General features: G+C 41.2%; 1 protein-coding gene across 8 annotated transcripts in view; it reads left to right on the top strand.

Annotated features, from left to right (window-relative positions):
* LOC118380691 (adhesion G-protein coupled receptor D2) overlaps nt 1–20,091 on the top strand; it is a 165,837-nt gene that overhangs the window by 55,891 nt on the left and 89,855 nt on the right. For all 8 annotated transcript variants that reach the window (XM_052526438.1, XM_052526461.1, XM_052526470.1 and 5 more), the window contains one exon: nt 19,355–19,396. In XM_052526438.1, coding sequence (XP_052382398.1) covers nt 19,355–19,396 — 42 coding nt within the window. The remainder of the gene's footprint in view (nt 1–19,354; nt 19,397–20,091) is intronic.

Below are 20,091 nucleotides of genomic sequence, written 5' to 3'. Positions count from 1 at the left end.
ACTCCTCCCCCCTATTGGCTGCTTGACAAGATTGTTTGAGTATTTACAGTGTTGTTGTTCTCTTTTGTTCTCTTTTTTTTGCAGACATTAACCGACCACGATAAACAAACGAGCAAACACGATCGTGCATTTTCTTACACGCCAAAAGCTCACAGACCGTTTTTCTTTTCTTTTCCCCACTGATACACACTGGGAGTGTGTGCGTGTGTTTGTGTGTGTTTGTGTGCATGCGCTCATATATGTGTGTATCTTTGTGCGGTTTTATACCCTAGCATTTCCTCATATATCATTTGTGTTGTTGTTTTTGACTCATTTGATGTTTTGCATTAAGAGCAACAGCACATGGTTTGGTAGATTCTAAATTTGCTCCATTTTGCGTAAGCACCCATTGGTTTCCGATTGTATTTACTATACCATGTAATTGGTCCTTGGTATATATTATAATATACTGAACAAAAACATAAATGCAACATGCCACAATTTCAGATATTGTTTTTATTTTATCAGTTCATATATAAGGAAATCAGTCAATTTAAATAAATTAATTACGCCCTAATCTATGGATTTCACATGACTGGGAATAAAGATATGCATCTGTTGGTCATTGATATCTTCAAAAAAGGAAGGCGCAGGGATCAGAAAACCAGTCAGTATCTGGTGTGACCACCATTTGCCTCATGCAGCGAGACACATCTCCTTCGCATAGAGTTGATCAGGCTGTTGATTGTGGCCTGTGGAATGTTGTCCCACTCCTCTTCAATGGCTGTGCGAAGTTGTTGGATATTGGTGGGAACTGGAACATGCTGTCGTGCATGTCGATCCAGAGCATCCCAAACATGCTCAGTGGGTGACATGTCTGGTATGTAGGCCATGGAAGAACTGGGACATTTTCAGCTTATACAAATTGTGTACAGATCCTTGCGACATGCTAAAACATGAGGTGAATGCCGCGGATGAATGGCACGACAATGGGCCTGAGGATCTCATCACGGTATCTCTGTGCATTAAAATTGCCATCGATAAAATGCAATTGTGTTCGTTGTCCGTAGCTTATGCCTGCCCATACCATAACCCTACCGCCACCATGGGGCAATCTATTCACAACGTTGACATCAGCAAACCGCTCGCCCACACAACGCCATACACGTGGTCTGCGGTTGTGAGGCCAGTTGGACATACTGCCAAATTCTCTCAAGACTTGAGGCATCTGTGGCATTGTGAAGTGTGACAAAACTGTGCATTTTAAAGTGGCCTTTTATTGACCCCAGCACAAGGTTCACCTGTGTAATGATCATGCTGTTTAATCAGCTTCTTGATATGCCACACTTGTCAGGTGGATGGATTATCTTGGCAAAGGAGAAATGCTCACTAACTGGGATGTGAACACATTTGTGGAGAACATTTTAGAAAAATAAGCTTTTTGTGCGTATGGAACGTTTCTAGGATTTTTTATTTCAGCTCATGAAACATGGGACAAAATCTTTAAATGTTGCGTTTGTATTTTTGTTCACTGTACATTTACATTTTAGAGTGATACAGTATATCGAATAGTTTCATCGATATTTCATTATGTCCCATTCATCTGAATTAAGGTAGTGGGAGAACCAAATTACACATAAAGACAAAAAAGTATCAATTGGCCACCAAACTCCCTCATACACTATATATATACAAAAGTATGTGGACACCCCTTTCCAAATTAGTGGATTCGTTGACAGGTGTCTACAATCGAGCACACCGCCATGCAATCTCCATGGACAAACATTGGCAGTAGAATGTTCTTACTGAAGAGCTCAGTAACTTTCAACGTGGCACTGTCATAGGATGCCACCTTTCCAACAAGTCAGTTAGTCAAATTTCTGCCCTGCTAGAGCTGCCCCGGGCAACTGTAAATGCTGTTATTGTGAAGTAGAAACGTATAGGAGCAAAAACGGCTCAGTCGCGAAGTGGTAGGCCACAAAAGCTCACAAAATGGGACTGCCAAGTGCTAAATCACGTAGCGCGTAAAAATCGTCTGTCATTGGTTGCAAAACTCACGACTAAGTTCCAAACTGCTTCTTGAAGCAACGTCAGCACAAGAACTGTTTGTCGGGAGCTTCAGGAAATTAGTTTCCATGGCCGAGCTTCCGCACACAAGTGTAAGATCGCCATGCATCAGCTGGAGTGGTGTAAAGTTTGCCACCATTGGACTCTGGAGCAGTGGAAACACATTCTCTGGAGTTATGAGTCACGCTTCACCATCTGGCAGTCTGATGGATGAATCTGGGTTTGGCGGATGCCAGGAGAACGCTACCTGCCCGAATGCAGAGTGCCAATGATAACATTTGGTGGAGGAGTAATGGTCTGGGGCTGTTTTTCACGGTTCGAGCTAGGCCCCTTAGTTCCAGTGAAGGGAAATCTTAATGCTACAGCATACAATGACATTATAGACGATTCTGTGCTTCCAATTTTGTTGTTTTGGGGGTTTGGGGAAGGCCCTTTCCTGTTTCAGCATGGCAATGCCCCTGTGCACAAAGCGAGGTCCATACAGAAATGGTTTGTCAAGATCGGTGCGGAAGAACTTGACTGGCCTGCACAGAGCCCTGACCTCAACCCCATTGAACACCTTTGGGATGAATTGGAACGCTGACTGCGAGCCAGGCCTAATCGCCTAACATCTGTTCCTGACCTCACGAATGCTCTTGTGGCTGAATGGAAGCAAGTCCCTGCAGCAATATTACAACATTTAGTGTAAAGCATTCCGAGAAGAGTGGATGCTGTTATAGCAACGAAGGGGGGACCAACTCCATATGAATGCCAAAGATTTTGGAATGAGATGTTTGGTGAGCAGGTGTCCACATACTTTTGGTGATGTTGTGTATATCCCTAGAATATGAGACGATTTTAACTCCTTCCCGGCCGTCTTTATGAACTTGTGGACCATAAATACCACCATGCCTCATCTGTTCTCTTATCAAGCTGGAAATAAATAGCATGGAGGGGGGCTTCACTTGGCCATAAATCGCCGACCCTCCGTCATCCAATCTCCGTGCAATGTCATTCAATAGCTCCCTGCTATCCATTACCTGGGCATAATGGGCTCCTGGCCATGCATTGTCCGTCGTATTATTAGCCCATAACTTCTAACTATCAATAACTTTTGAGTGCAGTGGGAGCGAGAGATTGGGGGAGGAAGGGTGAGAGTGAGAAAACAAATGGGCTGGGGCTTGGAAGTTGGAACTTTGTGAGTTTGCTCATTGTTAATAAGTGTAGAGGAAACTACAATATTAGTTGTAGAATAGTTGTTGCTTTTAAAGTTGTTGGTGTTTAAGGTTTTGTTTTTGTGCAGCAGAGGTTATAAGGCATTTAAAATGTCTGCTTTTGAACCACCAGAGGGCAGTGTAATTTCAGTCCTTCAAGTTCTTACTATTACAGTGGGGAAAATATGATGAAATCAGTAACTGTTTTTACTTGTGTACTTTCTTGTCAAGCCTTTTAATTAGAAGTTGCTGATGATGACAATAGCTTTTACTTTTCCTTTGAAATTAATAGTCAGTGCCTGGATAGAAATTTAATTCAGAAACGGTTTACTTTTTTAATCATGTTTAATGCTGAAGGAATAGATTTGATAAGCTAATCTAATGATGAGATGTAATTGATTCGTTGTGGAATTAAGTTTTAGCATGTTTAAAGAGGCTACTTTCTGATTTTGGAGATAATAGATATTTCCCAATCTTAACATCAGTGCCTAAACCTAACCTCTTATTTTTCTGATTAAAATATGTTGTATTCCCTGGGCATTCTGTCAAAATTATATTTAATTTAATATGTGGTGTCATCTATAATATATTGTCATTTGTCATGATGAGATTTCTGAATACCCATATGGTGTCGAAAGAACCAATAAAATGTGTGCTTTACCATGACATGACTGTTGCTTAGTCAAAGATGACACCCAGTCAATTCATCAATGCTGGTTCTATACATATTGGCTGTCCGAATGGCATTTTAGAAGCCAATGGAACAAATTACATTTAAAAAAAAAGAAGGAATTTTAGCCAACATGGCTGCGTTTACACAGGCAGTCCAATTCTGATCATTTTTTAACCAGTTGTTCTTTTGTCCAATCAGATCAACTCTGAAAAAGATCTGATGTGACTAGTCAAAAGACCAATTAGTGGAAAAAAATATCAGAATTAGCTGCCTGCATGAACACAGTCTTAGTAGTCAGGAATCAGGGCTTTGGGCTTTTTGGAAGGACTTTTAAAAAATGTTGTGTGTGTGTGTGAGAGAGAGTGTCTACCTGGGCCAAAAACATAGTCATAAGAGCATAGCGTTTTTAGACACTCAATATGTTCTAACTAAAACTCAGTTCAGGAATGTTTCTCTATTTATTGAATGTGACTTTTTTCACGTTTTCCTTTGACGGGTTGTTTTGACATTATTTTGACTGATTGTTTGACTCTGTTTTGACTGTTTTGACTGGCTGTTTTGACAGGCCCTTTGAGCTAAGCCTTTGACTGGGGTAATTGTAGGCAGTGATGATAACTTTCCCTTCTGCCCGACTTCTAAGGCTGTCGAAAAAGACTTGACACTTTAAATAAGTGTTAAGGCTTTATGAACCCTTTAAAAGGCATATAATGATTTTTCAGAAATCATTCATAAGCAAATGTCATGATATAGCCTATTAAGTGAGGCAAAAGGGTCATAATGCCACATTGGGCAAAGCACCAGGTAGACTGAGCTTTTTTTTATCATCCCTTATGTAGTATAACTTTGCTTATTAATTATATTTAGTTCTTATGAAGCCTCTGAATGCCTCCTGAAAGAACTGGACATTTCTTGTGGCCTTGCTACTCAGTGGGCCCTGGGCCTGTATCTCTAGGAATTACGCTTGTGCAAGTTCCGTCTTAAATTCTGCCCACCATCAACTCAAAATGCATCGTCACAATGGACCATTGCTCATGATTTTCTAGTCACGGACTGAATTTTGTGTCATCCTCGGAATTCTGCCCTTGACATGAACTTGAAATACAACTCGTAAACAAGATATTTCTAATAATTTTCTAGTCATGAAGTGAATTTGGTGTCATGTCTCTGAATTGAGTGGATTCAAATGGATTCAATTGAGTTGACCCCCCCAGTCCACTGGCTGGTGATTGTCTCTGATTAATGGTGGTTGTGGCCCAGGAGGAGATCAGGGGGCCGTTTACACTCCTTTCAGCTGTCGCAGCTGTGTGTCATGCTTCAGTCCCCCCCCCACACTAGCAATCCCCGGCGGAATTTTTTGGCCATGCGTACGCTCACTCGTGTGGATGCCAAGATACCTCCATCGGGGGCACCCTGGGAGTGGGCCTGGGTCATGTTCTCTCTGTGTTTGTGTGTGTGTGTGTGTGTGTGTGTGTGTGTGTGTGTGTGTGTGTGTGTGTGTGTGTGTGTGTGTGTGTGTGTGTGTGTGTGTGTGTGTGTGTCTCCAACGCCCGTCACCTCCCCGTTTCCCACCTCAGACAAAGGGGAGACTGGTTATTTTAAATCCCAGCGCACGACAGGGAACAAAAACAGGAGTCCAGCTTTCCAGGCAGTTGTCCAGTCAGTCAACTCACATGAACTCTCCAGCCTCTCCGGGGCAGTGTCTCTCACACACAGAGAGAGAGACACACACACACACACACACACACACACACACCTTTCATCTGTCTCCCCTGCGTAGACACACACACAGGGTTGGGTAGGTTAGTTTTTAAATGTGATCCGTTACAGTTACTAGTTACCAGTCCAAAAGTTTAGATGACCTAACCCAGTAACGTAATCTGATTACTTTTAGTTACTTTTGAATAACTTTCCCCTTAAGGGACATTAGAATTCATGTGTCAAACCTATTCCACAGAGGGCCGAGTGTCCTTAATTGATGAATTAAGGTCACAAATTAGTAAGGAACTCCACTCACCTGGTTGTCTAGGTCTTAATTGAACATTGAAAACCCGCAGACACTGGGCCTGCCGTGGAATGAGTTTGACACCCCTGCATTAGAAGAAGACAAAAATGATTAATCAAATGCCTTTGGTGTGTCATCACAGTGGTCTCTGACTTGTGGTCAGACTCGCTCAGGTGGAACAAACTTTAACCTGCGCCTTTTTTCAATGCTGAATTGAATGTCATTGAGAAAACAGAAAGGTATCATAATGTTGTTGTTTTTTTGCAAACATTCTTTCTGAATATAAAAGTAATTGTGTACGGTAATAAACTAGATCTACATCTAGTTAAATAAAGGTCAAATAAAAAAAATAATAAAACACAGACACACACACACACTCCCACTGTTCCTGAGTGGCGCAGCGGTCTAAGGCACTGCATCTCAGTGGTAGAGGCATCACTACAGACAACCGGGTTCGATTCCCGGCAGTATCACAACCGGCCATGATTAGGAGTCCCATAGGGCGGTGCACAATTTTCCCAGCGTCGTCCGGGTTTTGCTGATGTAGGCCGTCATTGTAAATAAGAATTTGTTCTTAACTGACTTGCCTAGTTAAATAAAGGTTGAATTTAAAAACACACACACAGCCCAATGGTCAGATTACCAGGGAAATGTTTTTCATGTTGAATTGTTTGAGATGGCAGCAGGCAGGAACACTATCCCCCTAGGAGTCCAGTGCCTTTGTAAAGTTCAAAGACACAGCCCCTACTCAGTGTGGAGATATCTCGCATCACATGCTAACTTAAATAATGCTAATATTTTCTGTTTTCCCACAACTGTACTTTTTCAGGGTAAATAGATTTGATTTGATTTGATTTAAACTAAAACCTTTGGTAACACTTCATGATAACTTTCATGAATAAGCATTAATAATGCATTTGATAAACTATTGATGAATATGTAGTTCTGGGTCTAAATTATAGTAAAAAAATGTATTTATAAGTAGTTGAATAGGTATACATTCATTAGACACTCTGTAGCAACAGGTAATAGGGTATCACTATGTAGCATCAGGTACTAGGGTATCACTATGTAGCATCAGGTACTAGGGTATCACTTTGTAGCAACAGGTAATAGGGAACTTGTAGTGTCAAATACATACAAGCACATTAATAACAGGGCATGCGTATATCAGTCCAATAACCGTATTCATAAATGTTTACATAAATCCCCCCCCAAAATACAGGGTGCCTGAGAAGACAGGGTAAAGGGCACGGAGGAAAAAGTCAATTGCTTGCTTTTTTTATTTATCCAGGTGAGTCAGTTAATAACATATTCTTATTTACCGGCACAAAACAATGTTAAACAAGATTTCAAGGTCAGTGTTGTCTCTTACTATGAATTCCTAAGAAGATGTCATAGTGTGCTTTTTTAGGTAGTATATTTTTGTGGCATTTGCCTCAAACTTGTTCTTGTTATTTTTCATGTCTCATTTCATGTTACTTAACTTTGGAAGTAGATGTTGTGTTGTACACTGTCGAAAGAGAACACTGACACATTTCATATTGCATTTCCATAACTTCTTATGGAAATAAATTCATTTTATGAATGAATGTTGGCAATAAAATATAAACTCCTTAAAACCCTTGTCAAAGTCTCACAAATACAATTGAAAAATGATATTTGGGTTAATTCCATAAAAATATTTTTTAAGTCCAATAGACCAGTGAGCAATGTGTGGTGTTTAAGAATATAAAGAAGGGCCTCATTTTGAACCAAACGCCATCCGAGCGAAAACCCCAAAACCTGACTATATCGGTGCTGCTGGGAAAATAAGCCGGGAAGAATGATATGCTTCCTGTCAAAAGGAGAGAGAATTCTAAATTCCTGCCGTTACTCACGACACCACCACCTCAAAAAATACCCTTTCTTGTATTAAGCCCACTAGCATTTATTTGCTTTAGAATTTACCTGCCAGCTCAATTTAGTAATAGCCTATGTCATATGAAAGCAAACCAGAGTGCAAGCCCATGACCCGAAACACATGATCAGCTGACTCTCACACTTCATGACCCTTTTTATAATAACACCCCCCTTCCCCTTCTTCTGCCCTCCCCCTGCCAACCACCCACCTAGCAGTGTCAGGAACCACTCCGACGACTCCAACACTGAAATAACACATTCAGAACAATGACCATTCTATTTATAAGTTCAACCACTTCTTTGCCTTCTCCGACCTGTTGTGAGCTCACAGTTCACACAGACGTGCTCGTCTGGCTGTGACAGCAAGATGGGGTAGGTTTGGTGGATTAGTTAGTTAGAAAGGGGAGCCCTCAGCCCGACCACATCGCAGTCATATATTTTAAATGGGTTTGAATCTATCTAAGTGCTGCAGACTGTTTGGCCTGCTTTGATGCCTACTTTGCAGATAATTAGTGAGAACTGGGTCAGCGTGGGGCAAGGCAGCGGCATCTTTTAAATATTTTGTTGGGGGGGGGGGGGTAAAGGCCGTCAAATACACATGCCAATTTGCAAGTGAGCTATTCGCTTATTTTCTCGCATGTGAATTAAACCAAAATAAACACCAATGTATTATTCAGGGGCCTTGACTTTGTAAATCATCATTCCTTTTCGAAAGAAAGCTTAATTGTACGTCACAGCTATTATTGAACAGAGAAAGGAAAATTCAGTCTGTCGGTTTATCTAAGAATTTACGCTGAAAAGGGATGCTATGCATTTAGATTTTTTTCCCCGCATAAAGATTGCCCAGGGAACTACCTGGCTATTTCAAATGTTACAGCATTGTTGTTTCAACGTTACAGCAGCATTGTGTAAAGCAAACATGGCATGGAGTCGCAGACAGAGAAAACAACGGCAGCCAAGGGGATGTCACTCAGCCTCAGCCCCTTTGGCCTTTTGCCCTTCCTCCCATGGCCGTGCTGTGCTTTCTCACACACACAGGACAGGGTGAGCCACACACACAGACACAACCCGGCATCTTGTGTCATTTCCTCCGCGCACCGCCGAGCCGCCTGGCCCTAATGAGTGTTTACAACGACATGCTGATTCCTATTAATCTGGTTATTGTCGACTGGAGGGAGGGAAGAAGGGAGGGGTAGAAGGAGGTAGGGAAGGAAGGAGAAGGGAGGAGGTAGGGTTTGTGTTAGAATGGGCCCACGCCGCTGAAGGTGGGAAAAAGAGTGCGCTCTCTCTCTCTCTCTCTCTCTCTGACAGATCGGGGCACCACCACCTCCCTTTGCTCCGACGTTACACTGAGCAGATGTGGTTCCCCAGTTGTTATTCCTAGTAATTATCCTCATTAAGTGAAAGCATGTGCCAATCAAATGCCTTTGAGAAGGGCCCCGGCCGGGGCAGAAAATCGCCCTAACACCATCTCAAAAACGTCAAGCCTGTGTCATTTGGACTCATTAGTAGGCTAGATTAAAGAGGTTAGTCGACCAGGAGTTGAGAAAGTCCCGCGGAACGAGAGACTGAGGCAGCGACATTATTTCGGCTCGTTTCACTTTCCTGTGGTTGATACATTTTATGATTATCGCGTTTAACACTTTGCGATGCTCAGTCACATGAAAAGGCCGAAAAGCCATATGGGCCTTTTTTAATCCCTTTTTTAAAATGTAAGACCTCTTAGATAATTACTACTTAAAAGCAGAGAAATAAACATACACAAAAAAACAATTCCAAATTCAATTAGTTGAGGATTATTGTAATAAATTCTAGTATAAATTATATTTTATGAAATTGTTGAATAATTTCTTCTACAGTAGGAAGAGGTGAATATTTTATGGCATCTTAAATAGGGACACAAAAACACAGAGCCATACAAATAGAAAGAGAAAAAAGACAAGACAAGTTCCCCCCCCAAAAACAAGATATATGAAGTCTTCATGTCGATGAACTACCATTCGTTTTCACTTTGAAGTCCCGCGATCCGTAGTAAACTGTGATTGCATGTGACAGACTCCGGGTCCCCTGCTTTATCATGATGGATACTCCGGCAAAGTGCCTGAACTGCCGCTGGCTCCACACGTCACCGCAGTTGGCATATGCCATTAACCCCAGCTCGCCTCACCTCAGGTGGGGAAGAAGAAGAGAGGAAACACGTCCTTAGGATCCAGGAATTGGGATAATACTTCTCTCCCTCGCTAGTGCAACTTTCTCTGAGTTTGCATATCAGCGCGTTTTATTTATTTTTGTTAGTGTGATTTTGCTCCGGTGTGTTGTGTGGTGTTTCTAATGCACATAGAAGCTTGTTTGTGTGTATCCACCAGTTACTACACAGTCCTTTCCTTTCAGAATACCAAAAAAGTGGAGTTTTTGGGGAAGTTTTAAGTTTGCTATTAATGAATGGAATGACATGTACGAAGTAGCTTGAGCTGTTGCAAATAGTATCTGCTACAAAGGGTAGCTATACCGTCTAGTCCAAATAGACACTGTTATTATGATTTTAATATAATAAGCCCAGCACAATGCCTGAAAAATAGGAGACTCACAAAGAGAAATAGTAAGTTGGCCTTCTTCTCTCCCCTTTTTTCATGCCGTGAAATTGAAGGTATCCTGCAAAGTATCACATTTTCTGCATTCAGTAGGTGTTAGTGTAGTGATGATGGTAGAAGCGTGCCTGATTCTATCCACAGTCAGTTGGACTATTCTCTCTCAGTTCAGAGCCGAGAGCGGAGTGTTTGTGTATGAGGGAGATTCCCAGCCCAACCCAAACTCCAGCTGCTCACTGCTTCTCAAAGATGTAAGTTCATTTTCCACCTCCACCCCACCCCCGTTAGTGGAAAATGTGTAATTAAAATATGCCCCAAGATTGACAGTGGGGTCTCATGCAATTTGACAGGGGGGCGCCCAAAAATGTCTGTTGGATATCTAAGTATTGTTAATTAAACAGCTTTCTGGCACTCAGGCTTCTCTTTCCTTTGCCAGTTCAAAGAGTTTGGTTTGACCCATGTGTTAAAAGTTTGTATCAGTTTTCTGCGCGTATGTTTTCCTTGGCGCTGGGAACATGCGATGCCAAATTGTCTTGTTTAAAAGTGTGTTTGTTTACAGTTCGTTCTTTCGCCCTTATTTTCTCCCACATGTGTACGCTAGGATAAATCCGGGTATACGGTTACACACTCAGTTGGATTCGAATCGTATTGTAACAGGCAGATTGGTGTAAACGTTCCAGAATTAAGTTAACACACCAGACAAAATCAGTACATTAGTGAATGGAAAAGCTGCCACTCGAGTGGCTTCGGTCGGTGTACTTAAACAAGAACAAGTACAATAAGAAGTACAATAGTGCTCTCATCCGTTACCGAAGGAGGTTCATCAATAACATTTGGCCCTCTGATGTAAAATCAATACAACACACACCGACACAATGTTAGACCGATGGCAAATGTTGTGACATCTGTCATCGACTGGCTATAAAGATATGTTACCATTGATTTTACCGGGATAGTTTTTTTCACCTTTCTCCCCCTCTCTCTCATAGTTGTTAGGGTGTAATGGAAAAAATAAATGAATGTTATTATGAATGAGGCATGGTCAGCCTTGCCAAACTCAATTAATATTAGAGAAACAATGTGAGAAAGAACACTGTGATTAGATCTTTCAATTTTCCACGGGATGCTTTGCTGGCAGTTTGAAAATGGGGTGGGATGCTCAGGGGGGGAAAGAGTTTTGTTCAGCGCTCGCTCAAACATGTTTTCCCTGACCTTCCAAAACTAGCCCTTCTGAATGGACAACTCTCTCCTGAAAACCAGAACATTATTTGGTGTTTAGGGTCCTCTGTGAAATGTTAAGTATTTTTTTAGGCTACTTTGAATTCTTCAACAACCTTGACATTTTGTTATGGATCCTTTAATTCGCGGGGTTCTCAAAGTGGGGTCCGCGGCCAGATACCAAAATAAAAAAGTGTATGGGTGGCTCACAGGGATATTGGTATCCACAGTACTCCACCAATTATCACATTTTCAACTCAATAGTTCTTGTATTCCCCATCAACATTTTTTTGGAGTGGAAGACATAAATGCACTGGAATTTAGACTTTCAAACGGCAACTTTTTCTCTCTACCTCATAGCAAAATGTGTAGAATTGCATGATATTATATTTAAAGCTGCAACAACAAAAATCTCTGCCCCATGACAAAATGTGTAGAATTGCAGGAAATTAGCTTGAAAACGGCTACATTTTCTTTCTGATGCCAAGAGATGCGGCCCTTTTAAAATGTTCCTTCCAGGTGCCCAGACTTGGTTCGTCCTGCCATGTAGTGCCGAAGTCATAGAAACTCCTTGTAAAACTCCTTGTATGCTATTTTTTTTTTAATCTCTGTGTTCATATGAATTTGCTATTACAAAGTGGTCCCTGCCTCAAAAACTTTGAGAACCCTTGCTTTAAATCTTGCTTTCTACTGAAAAATGTAATATCTGTTGGATGCTAATTGTTTTCATGTTGAAATGAGTAGAATTCCTTTAGTATATATTTTGTATTATGTGTGATCCATTTAATATGGTGCATTTATTCCAAATGTATTTTGAATTCATTGATAACTTGTTCAATTTTGGCAAATATCAGTTCATAATATTAATCCAATACCAAATGATCAATAGAGAAACAGATTAAGTTAGATAAGCGTACCATATGTTTAATACAAAAGGATGGTACTGTACATGATATACCTAAGATGTGATGTGTGTGTGTGTGTATGTGTGTGCACGAGTGTGTACAAAGCGCTTGTGCCTGTGTGTGTGTCACAATTTGCCATGGGTTTGTTTCTTGCTGTATACCTCATCGTGCCAGTGGTAGCAAGCAACATCTGTTTCGGCTTGTTGTTCCTCTTGGCTGCTTTTCAATTGGATTTCCTCAAGCAGGTCCAAAAGCTGTCACCTCTGCTAGGCTCTGCTAGCTATCAGCACTGGCCCCTATATTAAGTAGGTGTTTCAGGGCTAAGCTAATAACTCTCCCTCCTCTCCTGAGTGATCACAGTCAGCACTGCCCCTCTCTGGGCTCAGTTTACCCCCTGCTCCACTGGGGTGGCTGGTCTGGGGGTCCCCCGTTCACTCTGACACTGTGTGTGTGTGGTGGTGGTGTGGTGGGATGGGACAGTGTGTGTGTGGGGGGGGATGACCACACGTGTGTGTGCGTGTACAACCTGTACGTTAGGGCTAGCAAAATTACAGTAGAACCGTGTAGCCGACAGTTATGGATGACAACATTCATGAAAATCAAATAACTGTTATAGCCGTTTAAAAATATATATTTACAGCTGACTGAAGACGGGACGCATATTCATGCGGTTGAGTCCGTTTCTGCGGTGACATGGACTCTTTGCTCCTTGCTGAAACAAGCAAGGTGTTGTAGCAAACTAATCTTCGGTTGCCTGGACAATTCCCCCCTCCCTGCAGCAGTAGCACACATAGAAATAGGATAAATAGAACGTACTTGAAGCCTAACCCTGGCAATTGACCCTTTACTAAGACCCACCCCCCTTGGTTACTGTTGCAACCTCAGAAAACATTCCCCATTCAACCACTTGCAAAATCTTCTCTCAATGATTTCAAACTGTGTTTCTAATACACAATGAAATTAAACACAGACTACCACTTGCTAATCAGGAAACTCTTGGGTATATTGCGGTGGACTGTCATTACAATTGCTTCATGGGACCCTGATAAAATTATATTTGTAGTGTCGCTACAGTAGCCACAGAAAGGCTCGGAATTCACTCAGCATGCAATTAAAGCTATAACCAAATCGCATCCTGTTGTCGTAACAGATAGGAGTTGTATTCATAACATTGCTAACTTAGCTAGCTAACATACATTTTGAAAAAAAAACAAGTTAAATGGTGACTAGCTAGCGTTAGCAACGTTAGCTAACAGTCAATGATACTGGGAGCTAGCTAACCAGCTGAGCTATCAAACAATGTAACAATTTTGGATAAAAAGATACTCCCAACAGGTACTGCATTTCAGGCATCACAGTAGCAAGTACTCCCGGTGCACTGTTAAATTATTTAGCCATTAACAACAACAAAAAATCGGAACAAAACTCTGCTTCTGCCATAGCCTTCACTGGCTTTCATGTGATTTAAACGTGAGCTTGTCCGAGTAGTCGGACTCGATGACAGTCCATTGGAGCGCTGCGATTGTTGCCCAAAAATCTGGAGCGGGGCTTACCGAAAGGTCAATTATACTTGTAAACTCATGGGTACACCCGCAATGGCTGGCTGGTATTGTGATACAATAATTTCCATGGTAATGTAGAATGTTCATTCAAATGGTGTTAACAGCTGTGGCTCATGCAATGAAATATTTTTTTTGTTTAATCAACAAATCACTGCAAATATTGATGGGTACACTTCCTGCTTTTACTTCCTGCTTTGCTCCTATGGGTCCACTCGTAATGGCACCAGTCCACCCATTATGCCATCATTGACTTGAATGGGGACTCCCGTTCTATTCATTCTATTTCTATGGCTGCACATGTAGTCCTTAGCTTTTTTTGGTTGTTGCTATTCCATCGGTTATTTTGGTGACCGCGGTCATTTGGCTGGCCAATAACCGTCATCCAAAATTCCACGACAGTCACAGCCCTAGCATGAGTGCATTGTGTTGTTTAGCCCCCACCTGACTTCCTGTGAAAGCTTACCACTGTCCTCTCTCCTACATCAGATCTACAACATGGTGCAGGCCCTGACACAATTTATTTCCTCAGGCCATTATCACTTAAATTGTTTTAAGTACATCACTTTTATACATATGGTATAAACAATATAATGGCTTGCCCATTCAAATAAGGATTTCGTAGAATCAACGCTTTAATCTGGAAATAGTTTTTATGTCCTGTCCCTAGTGCAACCTGGCACTGTGTTGATGGCTGAATATGTTCCGCCATCATTATAAAAGCAACTGAGTGCATATTTAACATGGCTTTTGGCCCAGAATGAAATCCAACCAACATATGTGAGTGATGTGGAAATGCCTCACCCAAGGAATATTTTATTTGTTTTAGAATACTGTAGTTTATGTAATCCCTGAATGCAAACCACTGTTAGTCTGCTGGTGTCATCCAAAATGTGACTGCAGAAATTCATAAAATAAAATGTTTGGTATGTTGTTGAGATCCATTTATTTTAGCCCAAACCTTAAAGCTTTTAAGTATTGTCTTAATTATATTATTTTCAGACTGTTGAAAAGGGGGTTCCGTAAAAAATATGGATTTTTTTTGCAGTCGTTCATTTGGTTATATCCACAAAATTAATAATAGTATTGGATATGTAATATTTTTCCCGATTATGCTTAATGCGCTAGATTTGAACACAAGTTTTATCTTCTAGCCTTTTCGATCAGGAGAGTTGGTAGTTGGCTCTCTTTCTGACAGAACGGCAGCCTGCCTGCATCCCAACTGGACAAAATACAGAGAAGTTTGATCTAAATGTGAGGACCTGCAAAGCATCAACTTCGAGGGCTCGTGGCTTTGACGGACAGCTTTATTTGACAGGCTGTGAGCGGTTAAAGTGAAAGTTATGTATACAAGTTAATTAAACTGTTTTTGTGTAGAGGGGTCATAGACATTAGCAGGTACCCTCCGCAAAAAGTGTGAACTTTTTTTTCACACCGTGTTTTAACCTCTTCTGTCTCTCATTTAACGTAATGACTGCCATGTGTGGTGGAATTTTCCAACCTCTGCCAAGCTAAGGACAGGGCAGTCGCTTGTTTTTGAAAAGATTTAATGTACAAATTGTACTTTTGTAATGTATCATTTGTTGCTAAAGCATTGCTTTTTGATAGAGCACCAATGGTTGAAATGCTATGTTGGACTGACATTAACATTGTAGATGACTGAGTTTGTTTCGTAATTGAGCTATTTTGAGACTTGGATGATATCTTGAGTTTTTGTAGTTCAGAATGCCTGCCTAAAGGACTTGTAAGTAGTCTAGCTTCTGTGAAGCTCTCGAGAGTGTTTTGCTCTGAAGTTGAACAATTTTATAAATCAAATTATGATCACTACATACAATACTAACAGCCAAAATACAGTGAAGAAAGTTGTTTTGAAACCTATAGTTGGTTGTATTTAAATGGGAACTTTTATTTCCTCACTTCATCTAGATCATTTGAATATAATTGTCAAACAACCCTGTGACAACTGTCCTTGATCAGTCTGATGGCACTTTCAATCAAAAAAATATATTTTCCAAGCGGCCACAAATAAGACGAGGTGGTCATCTGAAAATATTCACACAAAATAATCGGGAACAATAACATCATTAGAAGGACTTCACGATAACCTTAAGGGAACATTCTATAATGCCCAGGAAACTGTTTGAGCTCATCAGGCGGTGGCTTAAACCTGATGGAAGGGCTCCACACCTTGCTGATTTCTCTCCCATTGTCAGGCAGCTATGGTGGCCATGTCCATTTGGTACAGAAGTGGTGTCAGGAGCCGTTATATATATTTTGCTGCGGGAAGTAGAAAGCTACCCGCCACTCCCCTTGCCGAGACACTGGCTCCCCTTAATCATAGTTTTCATTTCAGTACATTTAGATTTTGGTTCCCAAGGACAATGTCATCAATAAAACAGCCTTTTGTTAGATTTTTACCTGCTGCTACCTAACTTTCCACATTAGGGAGGGGCCACTGTAAAAAGAGGAGGTGGTCATCTGTAAACATTTATAATAATTTGTTATGTAGGCTAGGGGCTTGAGCCCAGCAGGGAGGTAAGGGAGAAGCATGAAGGCACACATCCTTAAAGTGGGGCAGGAGGACTCCTAAATGAAAAGTCAAGTGAATTTCTGTATCTTGTCACAAAGTAATGAGGAGCTAGGGCCCTTCTTCATTGCGACGTACAAGACATTCACTCTCAATCTGAGGGGGAACTGTTAACTGATGTATGGCCTGAAATTGGAGAGGAATTTATCTGTGCTCAACGCAGGGCTGTCGTGACGGGAGGGTGAAGGGAAGGGAACATGCTTGGATGGACTCGACTCGTCACGAGGGTTTTTGCAGTAGTGCTGTTTCACTGTCTCTTCTAGCTGCCAGTGCAAGTATTTCTTACACGAGTTTGGTATCCCACTTTGCCAACTCAAAGTCCTAAGCCAGGACACGTATTCAAATGCTGATATAAGATCAGGTCTCCCACCACCTCCATATAATATTATATCTCATTGGGATCTAAAAGGGCGAAAATGATCCTTTATCAGCACATCTACTGAGCTTTTATGAATACGGGCCCAGGTGTGAGAGTCTACTTTGTTATCAAAGTTATCTATTTGTTCTGACTGCAGTGTTTGAGAGTAATTTATCTGGTTTTGACCCCTTCTAATGAGTTGTGTGCTCCTGTGATTTTGACTGCCTACTTCTCTAGCTAGCACACATAGTATTTCCCCACTGTTTATTCAAATTGCGTATTATTTTTTGTCTTCCGATGCACCACATTACAGTTCTCAAGGGTGATATATGTTTTTGCAAACACAATGTTTGTTGGCTTTAACTTTTTAAACATACAATTGTTCCCTAATTAGTTTGGTCGTAATTAATTCAGCCATTTTGTTTGATGTATTTGTAGCAATACTTTGAAAGCAACTAAGCCAATCCTTTGCATACATTTGTACCATTTTACTGCAGAGTTCAAAAGAAACCGGGCTCTGTTTGGAAAAGCGCACAATGCATTTAAATATTACGCTCCAGTTTTACAATGTTTGTTTTTAACTGAAAAATTCATGCATTAACATTTTAAACAATCCATCATTATTGTTTTGATGCCACTTATTTTTAACTCAATTATATTCTAATTGATCATTTTTCGTAATGTGCGAGAGATGTTTTCCCACTTTGTTTGCTACACAACAAAATATTAATTGCAAATAAAAGAAATGATCAAAAACATGATAATTAATTTGAAACAATAAGGAGGAAATTGCAATTCTAATGCAATACAATGTGTTATGTGTTGCAAATTACCTCCTACTGTCTCTAGGTATTGTTTTTTTTTTTGGTGTGTGTGTTGGGTACATTTTCAGCACTGCACTTCGATACAGAGTTTTAAGGGCAACCTTTTGTGTCTTAACTATAACCACACCATTGTAAAAACAAGCGTATGTAAAATACAATATTGACAAGTGCACCTTTCTCATAATATTTTTTTTAATACCTTTAGTTTTAGAGTCAGGTAATGAAATAGTTAGATTGACAGTGACACCTCCTGGTGCATCCATTTTGTTTTGTGTGGCCTTTGGAGTGGCTGGATAAAGAGGACAGATGTCCTAAGATGGCACCAGACAGACAGAGGCCAGTCCCTTGGGGACAGCAGCAGGACCAAAGGAGTTGGGCGATAAGCCCAGTTTGGAGGTGCCATCGTATAGGCCATCAAGCCTGTCACCGCGAATGGGGCCCCCAAATCATGTTGTCAATGGTGATGCATCGAGATCTTGCTCTGGCAAATTGGATGTTCCAAACTCGCACTTGATTGATGCCCCGACCACGTCGCCTATTCAAGAGGTGTCATCTAACCGCTGAAAGATCAGAAATGAGAAAAGAAGCCAGAAAGAAAAAGGACAATATGTTATTTTGTTATGTAAATTGCTAAAAGTTTGTACTGTGAAGAGTCTGCCCTCGTCTGACATTAGGCCCAAACTCAGGACAGCCTTGGAATTGATAGGAAATTTTTTTCCTTTCATTTTTCAAATCTTTTGGGTGGCGACTGCATTCCGCAGTCCTCCTTTGTGAATCATGTCTCTTCACTGTGCCTATTACGGTTGGAGGACTGCATTATGGGGTGAAGGTGAATTTACAGCTTGTATTTTCAATAAAGACAACAATGGGTTAATGAAAAATGTGCCCTTTATGTGCCCAAGGGCAATCCATTCTTGTGCGCCCAGTACTAGCCGCAGAGTTTTGTGAACCTGAAATATTTTCCTTTATTTGCCTTTTCTTTCATTCTTTTGCTCGCCTCCTCCACTGATTATTCTCGATAAACTCCTACATATGTGTGTGTTTTTGTGTGTCTGTCTGTTTGTGTATGTGTTTGTCTGAGTGTGTCTGCGTGCCTCTATCTACCAGGGAACACAAATTGAACATGGCCACTTGAGGGTGAAATATTTGTGTTCCGTAAAGCCAGAGGAAACCTTGGGTTTCAGGTTTTGATCGGCTCGAAGATGAACACCGCACAGCAGAGATGCGTGTCTCGCAGAAGTGCCCCAGTTTAAAGAAGATCTCCACTCCCTTAAGTCTTCCAAACCCACTCTGTAGGGCTCGCTAGAAACAAAACAGCCTTAAGCTCAGTCCACTTTTCCCTCTCCACAGAGAGAAATATGTGTAAATACGTTGAAATACTGTAGGTATAGAAATACATTATGTTATTCATGACGCAAGATAATAAAAGAGAAAGCAACTTTTTTCTCTCTTTTTTCCTCTGTGTGTGTGTGTGTGTGTGTGTGTGTGTGTGTGTGTAGGGCCTGTTCATCTTCCTGATATATGGGGTGTACAACACAGAGGTAAGTCTGCATTGTGTCTCAAGGCTGTCGCAGTGAATGAGAGAAATGACACGTTTCTGATGGGCTCGCTCGGTTTAAAAGGGGGGGGCGACGGATTGAAGGAAGGGGACTAGGGAGCGGAGGGAGGCTTTCCACATGAGCGTCCCACTGCCCTTCATGCTTGAGCTAACTTATATGCATCCAGCCACCGCCATTAAACACTGACACGGCCGGTACTCAGCGTAGTCATTCCTCACCCACATTGGCTAATATTTCACTGCCTCTTTAAGTTTTTAAACTCACGGTCCTCAATTTAGCATCCTGACAATAGGGCTACTCCGCCACTGGAGGACTAGAGGGACTGGAGGATCTAGCGCTTTGTCGATGGGGGAAAAACAATATGCAGCTTGAGGAATGGGAGGGAGTGGCGAGGTATCATATTGAGATGGTTGGTTATTACCATTTAGATTTACATTGGGATACAAAAAGGGGGATAAAAATGGGGGGGAATCTGACTTTATGGATGAGGTTCAATTGAATGAATCGCTCTTGGTCAAATAGTTCTTTTTTTTCTATTGCCATGTAAATAGGGCGGGAGTTGAATGTGCTTAAGCAAATAACACACATTATAGTCGAGCTGAAGTGGAGCGGGATTATTTCTGAAGTCCAATTGCTCATTTCAAGATGTTAACCTTGCTCTGCCTAGAGATGCTTTT

This window comes from Oncorhynchus keta, chromosome 1 (assembly GCF_023373465.1).
Source record: "Oncorhynchus keta strain PuntledgeMale-10-30-2019 chromosome 1, Oket_V2, whole genome shotgun sequence".
NCBI lineage: Eukaryota > Metazoa > Chordata > Actinopteri > Salmoniformes > Salmonidae > Oncorhynchus > Oncorhynchus keta.
This window is presented reverse-complemented; position numbering and strand designations above follow the sequence as displayed.